The 14,598-nt window shown below is 58.0% G+C and overlaps 1 protein-coding gene across 1 annotated transcript in view; it reads left to right on the top strand.

The window, feature by feature from the left end:
- The first annotated feature begins 5,543 nt into the window (after positions 1–5,543).
- Positions 5,544–14,598, top strand: part of tspan9a (tetraspanin 9a) — a 19,726-nt gene continuing 10,671 nt past the window's right edge. The window contains exons 1-2 of the mRNA XM_064318698.1: positions 5,544–5,705; positions 7,678–7,752. Coding sequence (XP_064174768.1) covers positions 5,643–5,705; positions 7,678–7,752 — 138 coding nt within the window. The 5' untranslated portion in view covers positions 5,544–5,642. The remainder of the gene's footprint in view (positions 5,706–7,677; positions 7,753–14,598) is intronic.

Genomic DNA, 14,598 nt, shown 5'->3' with positions numbered 1-14,598 from the left:
AATACAAATTCCCCAGCACAATGCGGCGGGGGGGGGCAGGGACGGCTCGAGGCGCTGCGCCGGGATTGGTGGATCGAGAGGGGCTTAAAGACTGCGGGACCGCCGCCCGGATCAGCCCCTCGAGGCGGTCGGCCCGTAACCGCGGCGACGGCCGGCCTGATCCGCCCCCGAATCGCCGGCCTCTTCTCGCCTCGTTCCGACGGATAAAACCGATCCCCACCCCGGCTGCTCGTGAGCCCGGACGCGCCCGAAGCGCTCCTGAGGCCGCCTGCTTCCGTCCCGCGTTCTTTGCGTATTGTGAGGTCACCGGTGATGTCATCGCCAAAGGCAGTCATGCTCTGACATAGGGCCCCTTCACCAGCCCACGCCGAGCGCGATTTCTTTTCTTTTTTTTATTTTATTTCGGTCGCGTCTTATTTTCCTCCCCTCCCTTCCCGTTGTCGTAACGGAGAACGATCCCGCTCCGCCGCCGCATAGCCTCCCCCCCCCGCGCGATTGCGAACGAGGGGCATCAACCAGACCTCCCTAACGAGGGGAAAGGGCTTCGGTTTTGACGCGAGCGAACAGCGGGACAGGCCGCTGACGGATTACAGGGGCGCGTCCGGGGGAGTCTCAGAAGGACGGACGGCGAAGGAATTGGAGATTTTATTTTTTATTTTTTTGCCGTCGAGTTGATGTTTGTTGCAATGTTTTTTTTTTGTTGTTGCAACAAACCGATTCATCACCGGAATTTCTTTTTTCCCCGGGACGTGCGTTTCGGGGGCTCGTTCTCCGGGCCTGCATAGCGGGCGATGAAATATGAGCGCATTAGCGAAGCTGACAAGAGGGCTAATAATATTTCGGCTCGAGCGAGAGCTAGAGCGAGAGCGCCGGGGCAAGGGCACCAGACCGGTCCCCGGCGCCCTCACCCCCCCCCCCCCCCCACACCCCACCACGCCCCACCCGAATTGCGCTGTCCAGCGGTTCCAAAAATACATTTTAATTTTCGCCGCGGTCCGTGCGGTCGGACCTTTTCGAGACGACGCCGGAATGGGTTTTTTTTTCGACCGAGGCCTCGGAAGCTTCTGGAACCCGACGCGTTCCCGTCGCCCCCCCCGCTCGTCCCTGCCTGACCCGCAGACGGACGGACGGACGGACGGACGGACGGACCCCCCCAAGGCTGTTAGCGTAGCGGGGCTAAACCTTCGACGCCGTCCAGGCCTTGGACCGGCAGCTGTCCAGCTCTTGTCGCTCGGCTGCCTGGTCGTTCTCAAGGACTTCGTTTATATCCGAGCTTGTCTCGTTTGGATATTTAAAAAAAAAAAGAGACAAAAATTCTGTGAAATCTGGCTGCCCTTTCAAAAAAGCGAGGCGTCCGTGTCTCGGGGCTTGAAGCGCTGTTCTTTTTTGAAGGGGAAAGCGGCTGCGACAGCCTCCACATTTTAATCATCTGAGAGGCCGGCCGTGTTCTCGCTCGCGGACGAGGAGCGGTTCTCAGCTCTGGAGGGGAAGTTTCGCCACGTCTTCAGACTCTCCGTGTTCCTCTAGCGGTGGCCGTGTCCTTTCAGAATCGAGAAAACTGGCTTTGGAAGAGATGTTTTGAGAGTGGAATGGAGGACAAGTTCCCAGAAAGGGATGAAGTTATAGGATGTTTGTTTATCTGCGTCTTTCCTCTTGGATCGTGGGCGGCATCTGCGCGGTTCCGTCCGACGGTTTGTTTGAAAATGCGAATTCGCGGGGCCGAGGCGGACGGCTGCTTCTCCTGGCTGCGGAAACGCCGTCGTCGACGCCTACCCTTCCCGCGATTTCTTAATCCCGCTTGTCCCCCCCCCCGTTTCCCGGGTCAGAGATGGTTCTGGAGCGCGGGGCTGCTCTGCCTCGTCGGTGGGACGTCTCCCCCCCCAGGGAGGGGGGGAGGGGGGGGGGGGGGGGGGCGGAGTTAGGCGAGACGACGGAGTGGCCGGCCAATGGCGACGCGCCTCCGCTTCGGGACGCCCTGGCTTCCGAGGAGCTTAGAGACAGGAGGCCCGGCGGAGATCAGGCCGGGGGGGTGGAGGACTGGCTAATCGCTTCAGGTGCGACGCACGGGCTAAGCGTCCCGCGGCGGAATTAGCCCCGATTAGCGCTGAGGCACGGCACTCCCCCTTGCTCGGCCTCCTGACCCCACCGCGCACCCGGTTTTGGCCGCCGGCGTTCCCGCGTCTAAGTCCCCCCCCCCTTCTCACCACCGTGAAGGAGAGGGGTTCTGCGGGACTGCAGCGGCTTCCGTCTAAGTTTTGTTTCGTGGTTCTGTTTCCCAGCGAGAAGTCAAATAAAGGCACAACCGAGCAAAGTGCCTTTCACTCCACCCCCCCCCCCCCCCCCCCCCCACCACCCCACCTCTCCCGTTTGGGCCAAATCGGTGAATAATGAAGTCTGCCCGGCGGGTTTCTGTATGTCTCCCTCGAAGCGACCGGGCCCCCCCCCCCTCAGTACCCCCCATCCCTCCCCCCCCCCATGCGAGACTGTCAGAGCCGCGCTGTTTTATTGCGTCCCGGCGGCGGCCCGGACGAGGCGCTCGGGGGGGGGGTGGGGAGAGAGGAGCGGCGCGTTTGGCGGGAACGCTCGTAAATATCCGCGGCGAGGCGAGGGGGGGGGCGGGCAGGGGGGGGGGCGCTGAGCTGCTGAGACGTGTGTCCTCAATGTACTTTCACTCCCCCCCCTCCCCTTCCCTCCCTCAGAGGGATTTGTCTCTGCTCTCTGTCGCTGCTGTTCCGGAGGGCGGTGTGTGAAATGAACTGGGGACGGAGGCGAACTTGTTTTTTCGCTGGATCGCTCCCCCCTACACCCCCCTCCCCCCCCCACACGCAGTGTCCCGCGTCCCGCTCTGACTCCCGCCGGTGTATGGCTCTCTGGGAAGAGGAAACTAGGGACGTCCGAGAGGGGAATTTAAACAGACTGCGTCCCCCATACTTTCTACCCTGATATTGCCATTTGGGTGTTTGTCGATATCCTGCTATCCTGCAGTATGCTGTCCTTCTCAGATTAATATGCTGATATCTCTATTGATATCCTATTTGGCTCATATCCTGATATCCTGCTATCCTGCGGTATGCTGTCCTGCTCACATTAATATGCTGATATCCTGACCGATATCCCAGTTGGCTCATAGCCTGATATCCTGCCGTATGCTGTCCTGCTCATATTAATATGCTGATATCCTGACTGATGTCCGAGTCGGCTCATAGCCTGATATCCTGCCGTATGCTGTCCTGCTCATATTAATATCCTGATATCCTGCCGTATGCTGTCCTGCTCATATTAATATGCTGATATCCTGACATATGCTGTCCTGCTCATATTAATATGCTGATATCCTGACCATATCGTTGCTCATAGCTATATCCTGCCGTATGCTGCACTGTCTGAGTCTAATAGCCTGATATCCTGACCTGATGTCTGAGTCGGCTCATAGCCTGATATCCTGCCGTATGCTGTCCTGCTCATATTAATATGCTGATATCCTGACCGACGTCCGAGTCGGCTCATAGCCTGATATCCTGCCGTATGCTGTCCTGCTCACATTAATATGCTGATATCCTGACTGATATCCCAGTCGGCTCATATCCTGATATCCTGCTATCCAGGGACAGATAAATAACCAGGCGCTGTCTCTCAGCTCCCCTGCCGCAGGCCGACGCCGCCGAACAGCCCGGCTCTCGTTAGCGCTGCCCTCCTCCCCCCTCGCGCCGGGCCCCCCCCCTGCAGATCAGCGGGTCTCACTGTACCCTTTTGTTAAACGCCTCTACACGGTACTAAACGCACAAATGGGATGACAGGGCAGCTCGTGGGCACGCCTGTCCCTTTTATTTGACTTGATAAAGGCGCCGGAGGAAGGGAGGGGGCGTTTGGGTATTATGCTGATGTGGATTAAGGATCCACGGGCCGTGCTGAGAGGGGGGAGAGTGGGGGAGGGAGCTGGCACGCGGCTTTATTTAAGGCCGTCTTTTATCAGCGGCGTAAAGAGGCTCATCTCGCACGCCCCGCGCCTTCAATTATTCATCCCGTAAGAGCGCCACCGGGCCCCCCCCCACACCCCCCCCGGGCCCGCTGTCCCGTTTTACCCCTCGTATTTTCCAGAACGTTCCCGAGGGCGCCGGAGCGAGGACGCGGGATGATATACCGTACCCCCCCCCGACACCCCCCCAGCCGCCGCCGCCTCCCCTCCCCCGGCCGTTTCTCACCGAGCGACAGGGCTGCCTTCGGATATTTCAATCCGTCAGGCAGAGGGAGAATGTCACCTTCGGCCCCGCCCCGACTGTTTTTCGCTCAACCCCAACCCCCCCCCCCCACACCGAAATCCACGGCGGGACAAATGACACGCCCCCGCCCCGTCCATCATCTCCCCAGAGGGGGGAGGGTCGGCTGTCAGTTCCACCAATCGAACCTCGGCGTGAACGCGCACGCGACTCGGGGCGCCCGTCTCCGCGGTAACGGATCCCGTGTTGGCGCCCGCTCGGCGTCGGCGCTTGCTCGGGCCCGTTTCTTCCGCGCGGCTGACGATTGGTCGGCCGCCCTTGCGCATTCAAGCAGTGCGTCTGAGTTGCTAAAGCAACCGCTCCCGTCGATATTTTACTATCAAACGGTGAATGGAACTGCGTTCTATATAGCACGTTTATCCAAAGCACTTTACACTTGATGCCTCTCATTCACCCATTCACACACACACTCACACACCAACGGTGAAAGGCTGCCATGCAAGGTACCAATCAGCTCGTTGGGGGAGCAATTAGGGGTTAGGTGTCTTGCTCAGGGACGCTTCGACACGCCCAGGGCAGGGGATCGAACCGGCGACCCTCCGACTGCCAGACAACCGCTCTTACCTCTCCTGAGCTGTGTCGCCCCAGTTGGCTGTTGCCTTTCTTTCATGTTTCATATGAATATTGATTGGCTGTGCTGATGGTACCGCCTGCTTGATTTGGTCCCGCGCTATGTGTAGGGTGTGTCTATGTCGCTGTCTGTTATATACTTATATGTCTTATCTGTGACGCAAGCTACTATCAAGTGCCAAAACAGATACCGCTAACTATCTTGTGTGGCAATGCGTGATCCTGAACCCTGAATCTTGAATATGTCCTTCTGGTGTTTATGCAGTAGTTGTGCGAAACCAAAGCATCAGTTTTGTACTCCCAAAAGCGGTCAGAGGGTTTAAATTAGTGGTGCCCAATCATGTGCCATGGAAGGTCAAGGGTGTGCAGGTCTTCATTCCACTGTCCGCCTTGCGGAAGTGGAATTAGTTCCGTCCTCTCTGATTGGAGGTGTGTTAATTGGTGAAATCAGCAGGCGTGGTGATTGGCCGGACTGAAAGCCGCCGTGTCACATGATTGGGCAGCTCTGCTTTAAATGCTGTGAAATCTCGAATGTCAGGTGAGTATTGCGGTGGGAACTGTTCGATGTCCTCGAGCGTGCAGGACGTTGCGCGTTCTCACTGGGTCCCTCCTCCCTTCGCGGTGGCTGTCGAGCCCTTGGTGTCCGGGAGGCCCGTGCGTGCGCCTCCTGGCTGGCGTTGGGGGCTCTGGCTGGGCATCTGGCTGTCGGTGTCCCAGGGCAGCTTCGCCACCTTCTCGCCCTCCTTCCCGTCGCTGTCCGCCGCCAACCTGGTCATCGCCGTGGGCGCCGTCGTCATGGTGACGGGCTTCCTGGGCTGCCTGGGCGCCATCAAGGAGAACAAGTGCCTGCTCCTGAGTGTGAGTGCCTGTGTCCCCCCACCCCCCCCTTCCCACAATGCCTCTCTCCAGAGGGGAAAAACCGCTCGCGGTTTAGCCATTTAGCCATTACATTACATTACATTACAGGCATTTGGCAGACGCTCTTATCCAGAGCGACGTACAACAGGTGCATTAGTTCAAGGTGCAGAAAGGTGCAAAAGAAACACACTAGAGTGAAGTAAGGATCGTAGTGCCAGAAGTGACCACATAGATCAGGACTCCAACCCTGCAGGGTTAACCTGTTCAGCAACCGAAGTCTTTTACCCGCAGCGATTTAAACAAAGTAAAAAATGGGAAAACAGTGGGTTTTGCGCGACAGGGGCAGAACGCTTCGTCGCATTCGGAGAGCAATGCCGCCTATCGATTCGGAAGTCGCTCCGAGCGGTTTGCTGGGTCTCGCATCGCCCCCGGGGGGGGGGGGGATCGGCAGTGGGGTCACGTACCGCGATTAGTAAAAACTACGGAGCCGGTCAGAGAAAGGTCGTTTTTTGGTTTCGAGACTTTGACGGGACGTTTCTCGGTGACCGCGCCCGACGTCGCTTCGCGTTCCCCCGAGCCAATCAGGTACGCCGGGGCGAGCTCGAAGGAGGAGCCACGGGCGGAGGGGAAGGGGGGCTAGAGCTACACGCTCTTTTTAATATGCAAATAGCGTGAGCCAAGCCCCTCCCCTGCCGGGTGTGGGGTCGCAGGTACGTAGAAACGGCATCGTCAGGGAAGGCGTGCATCGCTTCACAAGCTTAAATTATGAATCACAACTTAATGAACGCAGAACTTTCGAAGGGCAGGGGGAGCATTCAATTATTTAACATAAAGAATGCCCCAGCATTTCTGCTGCACCACGATCGCATATTTTACCTCCCCCTCAACGCCCCAGATAATTGTCACGAAGTCATAAATAATAATTGCTACGCTTCGCTCTTTGAACTCAAAGGTTCACCCCCGGCGAGTTTTTTTCGGCTGCCGAAAACGAACAGTCGAGAAAACTTTTGCACGACGGTTTTAACGCGAACTGGAATGAAACCGAACCACAAAAATCCTTCCCGGCTCTGCCAGTTTTTAGTGCGTCGTGACGGCAACGTGGAATTCGAACCCGGGCGGCAGTAAATCAGGAGCGCTCGATGTTCGGGTTTTTTTACGTTCGGGAGATTTGGCCCCTGATCTGAAAACCGCGTAAGATAAGGCGATGTCGGAGATCGGGGCCGGCGCGGCGAGAGTTATTGACGTTCGGAGGTGAGTTGTAAATCGAGCGCTTCTGTCGAGGTGCATGTCTCCAAGACCTGCAAAATACACGTAGAGAAAAAATGTTTATCTTTTTTAAAAAATAAAATCCGCATTTTTTTTATCTGCGACGTTAGCCATATCGTGAGACGTGACTGCGTTATTCGTTTGGAACCGCGCTGGGGGTGTCGAGCGGCCTCTGACGTCGCACTATAAGCGAGGCTTATTGGATTAGAACAGGAGCGCTCGGAGACTCGTCCAATCGGGGCTCACGATACTGGAGAGCGGGGCCCAGTCGGGACGAGCCGCGCTGGACCGCGCGCGCGCGTCCGCTCAGGCCGCCGGGCCCTCTGGCTGACCGCCCGTCGGCAAACGCTACTCCTAAAACGTCGTGTGAAACCTGCAAAGTTGTCCACCCCCGAACCCCAGTCTTCCGGCCCGTGTGCTTTTTCTTAATGCACCTGTTCCTCTCTTACGGAGCGGATGGGTAAAAATAAGCACTAAATTAATATATACCCGTCAGGCGTGCTGTTGGCCTGCAACGGGCCAGTCATATTTAAGGTGGTAACGCCTGCATGCGCAGATGATAAATTGAGGGAGGAACTGGAGCAGGTCTTCTGACTGTGTGTGTGTATGTGTGTGTGTGTGTGTGTGTGTGTTTGTTTGTTTGTGTGTGTGAGAAAGACTTTAATTCTCTCTCTCTCTCTCTCTCTCTCTCTTTCCTTTCTTGCAGTTCTTCATAGTCCTCCTGGTCATCCTCCTGGTTGAGCTGATCCTGCTCATCTTGTTCTTTGTTTACACGGAAAAGGTAAGCTCGCCGCGTCGTCCACGCAGAACCTTTCATTTCTTTTCTCCCGGCTTCGCTCCGGCTCCCCGGCGCGTCTCCAAAAAACAAAACATCAGTCACAGTCGGCCCCTGGGGTAAACCCCCCCCCCCCCCCCAATCCCCCCCCCCCTCCCGGCGAAGATGTTGTCTGGGGCAACCGTGGCAAGGAAAAGCTCCCCAGAAAGCAGCAGTTTTGGGGGAGTAGACCCACCGGGGAACCCGTCCTCCACCTGGCCAGCCTGAGGCAGCCGGCCAGTCCATTTTCCCATCGGTCCAAAATGGGCTTGGATTCGGCTGACGGTTCGAAATGAGCAGGTCGCGGTGGAGCGGGGCTGTCCGACCTCATCCGGAAACGGGACGGTGTGGGGGCAGGGTTTTATTTCGTTTCGGCCCGGCGGCGAGACACCTGTTTGTACTTAGGGAGATCTCGACTGAAGGCGGCGGTTTAGTTAATTAGCCCAATCGGACGCGGCGCTGGGGTTCGAACAAAAAGATTCGCACCTGCGCTGGTGTATTTTCGGGTGAGATTGTGCAGCCCCAGCGGCAGAGGGCCGGGTGTGGGAGTTCGGGGGTTCAACACACACACCACACCACTCACCACCACACAACACACCGTTCACGCGACGCCAGCACCACTACACACACACCACACCACACACACACACACACACAACAACACACACACACACACCACACACACCACATACACTCACACACTCACACACACACACTTACACACACACACACACACACACACACGCACGCAGGCATCTGCTGTGCGGTCACGTCCTCCAGTCCGCACGGCCGGCGCTCTCGTTGGGTTCCGGAAGCTTCTCCCGGCCCCCCGGGAGGAGGTTAAGTACTCCCTCCGTGCTGACACGGCCCCCGGGGGTCAAAGGTCGGCCGGCCGGGCGCGGGCCGCCCCCAGCTGCTCCGGTAGTGAGTAATTAACACACCGCCCTGTCCGCGACATTCCCAGAGGTCAGGGAGCTTTAGAGAGAGGGATTTCCCATGACCCCCCCTTGGTGCGCTGCGACTGGGCGGGGGTGACACGCGCGCACACGTTTTTGGAAACGGGCGGCGTGTTGACTTACGGCCTTTCCCAAAGCCGGCGGGGATTACCGACAGGCGTGAGAACCCGGGGCGGGAAGCGCCGTTAATTTGTCACCGGAAAGGACGACGGCTACGCGTGCGGTCGGGTGGCCGTCGGCCATTTTGTTTTTGACCTGGTTAGCCTCTGGATTCTTTCACTCTGAGACAGAGAAAGATGCTCCGATCTCTCTCTCTCTCTCTCTCTCTCTCTCTCTAGGTCTGCGGTGTTTCCTTTCTGCAAACATCAGCTGCAACCCCCCCCTTTCTTTCTCTCTCCCTCTCTTTCTCTCTCTCTCTCTCCCTCCCTCCCTCTCTATTGCTCTCTCTCTCTCTCTCTCTCTCTCTCTCTGTCGCTCTCTCAATTCAATTCAATTTGCTCTATTGGCATGACAAAACATTACATTTCATATTGCCAAAGCATACAATGTCATAAAAAAACAGAAGCAACATACATTCAACATAGAACAATACTTATATCCTTTGATGTAAACATCAAAGACTAGAAGCACATGAACAGCAACCGTACATTGAAACAAGAACTTCCCTCCGATTGGGGGATTGAGAAATAAGAATGGGGGGAATAAAAAAAATATATAAATAAATAATAATGATAATAAATAAATAAAAGTACATCACAAAAATCAGTATAAATGGTCATTATAATAATGCTGATGATGTTAATGGCAAATAATCATATAATAATACATAAAAGTAAATGGAATGGAGAAAAATAAATAAATAATGTATGGGCGATGTATATATGTATGTACATATGTGTATATATATATATATATATATATTTTTTTTTTTTTCTTCCATCTCTCTCTCTCTCTCTCTCTCTCCAAATCCCTGGACCCAAACCTAGTCTCTCTCACTCTACCCCTCTTTCTCTTGGTCTTTCACTCTTTTTCTGTTTCTCTCTCTTACTCGCTCTCTGCCCATCCCCTCCTTTTCCCCTCTCTTTCTCTCGGTCTCTCTCTCTCTCTCTCTGCCTCTCTCTCTCTTTACCCCTCCCCTCCTTTCCCTCTCTTTTTCTCTCGCTCTTCTCCTCTTTCTCTCTCTCTCTCTCTCTCTCTCTCTCTCTCTCTCTTTCTCTCGGTCTTTCACTCTCCGTTCTCCTCTCCTCTCCCTTCTCTCTGTCTTTCACTCCTTCTCTGTTCTCTCTCTCTCTCTCTCTCTCTCCTTCTTCTTTCTCTCGGTCTTTCACTCTCCGTTTCTCTCCTCTCTCTCTTCCTTCCTCTCTTGGTCTTTCACTCCTTCTTGTTTCTCTCTCTCTCTCCTCTCTCTCCTCTCTCTCTTTCTCTCGGTCTTTCACTCCTTCTCTGTTTCTCTCTCTCTCTCTCTCTCTTTCTCTCTCTTGGTCTTTCACTCCTTCTCTGTTTCTCTCTCTCTCTCTCTCTCTCTCTCTCTCTCTTTCTCTCGGTCTTTCACTCCTTCTCTGTTTCTCTCTCTCTCTCTCTCTCTCTCTCTCTCGGTCTTCCACTCCTCTCTCTTTCTCTCTCTCTCTCCCTCCCTTCTTTCCTTGGTACTGAGGCGATCATTCATACTCAGGTGCTGTTTCTCCTGCAGGAGAGACAAAGTGATTCATTTAGCGCGCGGACCTTTCAGGAGACGCGTATCTCCCCCTGTCACTTAGGCGCGGGCCCCCGCGCCGCGGTAAATACGTCCGCCGCCTTATCTGCGGATATGATTCACTTACCGCCGCGCGTGTCTCCCGCCCGCCGCCCTGGCAGCGGGGTGGGGAAATCCAGCCCGCCCGGCCCAGCCGGATCGATGGCGGAGGCGCGCGGGCGCTGTCGACCGCGAGGACCCGGAGGGGCGACCGCAGACAGACCGCAAGAACCCGCCCCCCCCACCCCCAGCCAGTGCCTGCGCACGTCACGCCCCCCCCCCCTCTCCCAAATCTGAGGTCGGGAGGAGAGTTTTTTTAACGAGCGCGCCTGTTAAAAATCCATTTTGAGGAGCTCTGTGAGGGTGTCTAACGTGTCCGCTAAAAATGGGACGATTAGACGTGGGGCGGGGGGGAGAGGGGGGGGCAGCTTTGCGGAAGTTCAGAGGAGGCGGGCACCGCGGTAATACCGCGAAACGGGGGCCGCGGGGGGGGGGCGGCTTCACGCTTCACCCCCCCTCCCCCCTATTAAACAAGCCCCTCCCCTTCCTCTGGCGCCGCGCCGACGGGCCATCTGACCGCGGCAGATGGGGCACGGGGCGGGGCGAGGATTTGGGCGGGACCCGCCTTTCGGACGGAGGCGACCCGGTCCCGGCTACCGCTCTTCCGACCGAGAGCCAACGGGGGGTTGGGGGGGGAGTCTCAGACGGGACCTGGCAACCCGCCGTTCGCCAACTCAGACCTAACCCGAGCGGCTTTGGGACTCCATCCAGATCCACAGACGCATAAACATAATGCAGTACATCACAAATCATTAGCTTGAGTGACTCCTTAGTAAAAGGAGCAACTGCAGTTTAATAGTGCGAATGCACTCTGGGAGATTATTAAAAGTTATCAGCGGAGGAGGAGGAGGAGGAGGAGGAGGTTGCCTACCGCAGGCGTCTGAAATACGAAGCGCTCGGGTGAGACCGTCTCGTCTGCCGGACGAGAGCGAGCCTCGGGCTGCTGGGATACCGGTCCCCCGTCCGCACCTGATTCGCCTCGCCCGTCTGGTCTGGTCAGGCAGGCGCGGCGGCACCCTGGGTAATTGGCCCGAGCCGTGGTACTAACAAGGGCTGGGGTGCCGGGGGGGGGGGGGGGGGGGGGGGTTGGGTGTTCGCCAGGGAAGCTGGTCCATGCCATCTGACGGCTCGGGGTTGGGGGAGGGGGGGAGGGCGAGGGCGCCCGCGTCTGCGGTGCCAGTCCTGCGCGGAGGGGGGCGGCAGGGCGGGGCAGGCGCAGGGAGGCGTGGGTAATTGCAGCCGGTCACGAGGGGGGGGGGGGGGTGAATCGTACAGAATGGAGGGAAGGAGGAGAGAGCCTTCTTTCACCCACTTCCTGTCAGCGTGCGCAGTTCCTGGCGAAGCCCGTCGGTGCCCAAATCGGCCCCTCGCCGGAGCCGGAGCTCCGTATGCTACCCGCCCGAGGACAGCAGCCGCGCGCCAGCGATGACTCATCCCTGCCCTTTCGGGCGCCGGCTAACGAGCGGGGAGGTCCGAGACCGGCCGACCGAACCCGTAACGCGGGGCGACCGCGATGTCGAAGCCGCGCGGCGGTGCCTGTGGGGGGTGGGGGAGGGGAGAGGGCCAGTCTGGCTGTGTGTTCGTTCGTCTGTTTGTTTGTTAGTTTTGGGAATCGTTTCCCGCCTTTTTTCTCGGCTGCCTTCAGTTAGGCGACCGCAGGACCTGCTGTTTCGATGCTCGTGTAGGGGGGAGAAGAAAAGGCTGCGATCGTTTTGGGGATTTCTCTACGCGCACGCTTTGCAGCGCAGGTTACAGCTAGAGGTTCTCGCGCTCGGGCCTTGGGGGGACCCCTGTCGTTCTTTCACAGGCTGTTCTTTTCCCAAAACTCGTCAACGCAACGCAGGTTTGGCTCGTTGTCGTTTTCCTTTCTCTTTGAGTTCTACATTACATTACATTATTACATTACATTACAGGCATTTGGCAGACGCTCTTATCCAGAGCGACGTACAACAAAGTGTAATAACCATAACCAGGAACAAGTATGACGAAACCCCCTAGAGAGAAATACCGGTCCAAGTGCAGGGAACAACCGCATAGTTCAACTTGGACCCTGGGTAGTTCAACTACCACGTGGGTAGTTTTGGCGACCGGGTGTTTCACCAATTAGGAGCCTGCCGATCCGGTCTCTAATTTGATCACGCGCATAATCGTTTTAGCAATTACGGGACTCTTGTTCTTCGTGGCGCGCGTAGCCGTAATGTGACTTAAGAGGGTAAATAATCCCTTGCAACACGAAAAGCGTCATTTTGGAAAAAAAACGGGAACGGCTTGTTAAAATGCTGGGGATTGCAGTCGTGGTTTAGATGGAAGCCAGCAGCAGACACGGGGGTGGGGGGGGGGTCCCGGGGACTGAGACTGGGAACCGCGGGCTTGCGGGAAGAAAAGCAGCCGCGTGCGGTACACGGGGGGTACAGCTTCTTAGCCCTTTGGCGCTAGGAAAGGGGGGGGGCGGTCCTGGCGGCGTGGGGAGGGGAGGAGGAGGAGCGGCTTTTCGACAGCAGGGACCAGGGGGCGGGCTTCCTCTTCCTCTCCCGTCGACAGGAAGGGGAGGAGGACATTTTCGAACCCGTGCGCGCGGTGAGGAGACCGAGCAGCTCGCGTCCTCCCTCACACTGTCCCCACAGGCCTCCAAACCCCCCCCCCCCAGGCCCCGCCCCGCCCCGCGACACCACTACTCAGACGTGCGTTCAGCAGGCGCTCTCGCCCCAGATTCGTTAGCATGGAGCGCGTACGTTATGGCCTCGGTAACTAGCGTAGCCGCCGGCGGCGCGACCGTTAGCCGCAGCCGCTACGCTACGCTACGGCGCGGAGCTGAACGGCACAGTAAGCGCGGGAGAGGGAGGCTTAGCGTAGCCGCCGGCGGCGCGACCGCTAGCCGCAGCCGCCACGCTACGCTGCGGCGCGGAGCTGAGCGGCACAGTAGGCGCGGGAGAGGGCGGCTGAGCGTAGCCGCGCACGCAGCAGCAGCGGATGGCTCTGACGACACGGCGTTCGCCGTAGCGACGGCAGGTCCGGGCGAAAGCCGTGACGAACGCTCGCAATTGGAGGCGCTGTGCAAACGGAAGGCGTCGTTTCGGTCTCCGGAGGGGGGGTAAGACGGAGTGGCCCCCCGGTTGTCCTCAGCCAAACATTCAGCACGAAACCTTCGTTTTATTTTTTTTACCTGCTGGGGGCCGTTCGGCGGTCGCTAACGCTAGCTCGGCGAGCTGACTTTGCGAAGGGTAGGCGCTACACTTGCGCCCCCCGCCCTGCCCCCCCCCCCCCCCCAAGGACGGCGGTTCTGAAGCCGCGAGCCCCCCTCCCAGCGCCGGGGAGCGGATGAAAAGGCTCTTTCCGTTCCCCCCCCTCCCCCCGCCCCCTTCCATAGCTTTATGTAGCGCTTTACTGCGAGGAAGCCCTAATGGGACTTTATATTGTTTTTCCACCGCCGGAGAGAGAGTCTCTTAACCGCCGGCAGCTGCTTAATCGCCCTGCGCGGGCCGCTAAAGCTGTCCCCCCCCTGCGCCGTTAGGATTACGGACGGCCGGACCGGGGGCCGACACGATTTTACATCTTTTATGCGCTTTTACGTCGCCCCAGGTGGCCGGGGGACGCCGGTCGCTCGCTCGCAGGTAAGAAGCTTTTCCGCGGTTTCAGGCGGAGCGGGTGCGGCTGGGTGGGTGTGGGCGGGGGGGGTGCGCCTTCGGGAGGGCCTGTTAGTGCTGTTAACGCACCCCCCATCCCCCCCACCGCCCACGCTGGCGCCAGGTCGAATCTCCCGGCGAGGGACCCGGCTCGGGTGTGGGGTGCGCGGCGTTCGGTCGCTAACGGAAGCGCTCGGGGCCTGACCGCGGGTACGGAGAGAACCTTCACGCGAGCGAAGAGCACCGAGGACGGGCGAGGTTTAGAACGGACGCCGGCCGCCCCCCTCCCTCCCTCCCTCCCTCCCCTCGGATATCGGTCTGGGAGGGGCCTGGTCGGCCTCGATTAAAAGCGGCTGGCGGTCCTTCCGCGTCGTTCCCACGCCGTGCGTAACCGCTCCCCGCGTACGAACCAGCGGCTCTCCCGTCGCACGGCGGCTAGCGA

The sequence above is a fragment of the Anguilla rostrata genome, chromosome 19 (assembly GCF_018555375.3).
Source record: "Anguilla rostrata isolate EN2019 chromosome 19, ASM1855537v3, whole genome shotgun sequence".
NCBI lineage: Eukaryota > Metazoa > Chordata > Actinopteri > Anguilliformes > Anguillidae > Anguilla > Anguilla rostrata.
This window is presented reverse-complemented; position numbering and strand designations above follow the sequence as displayed.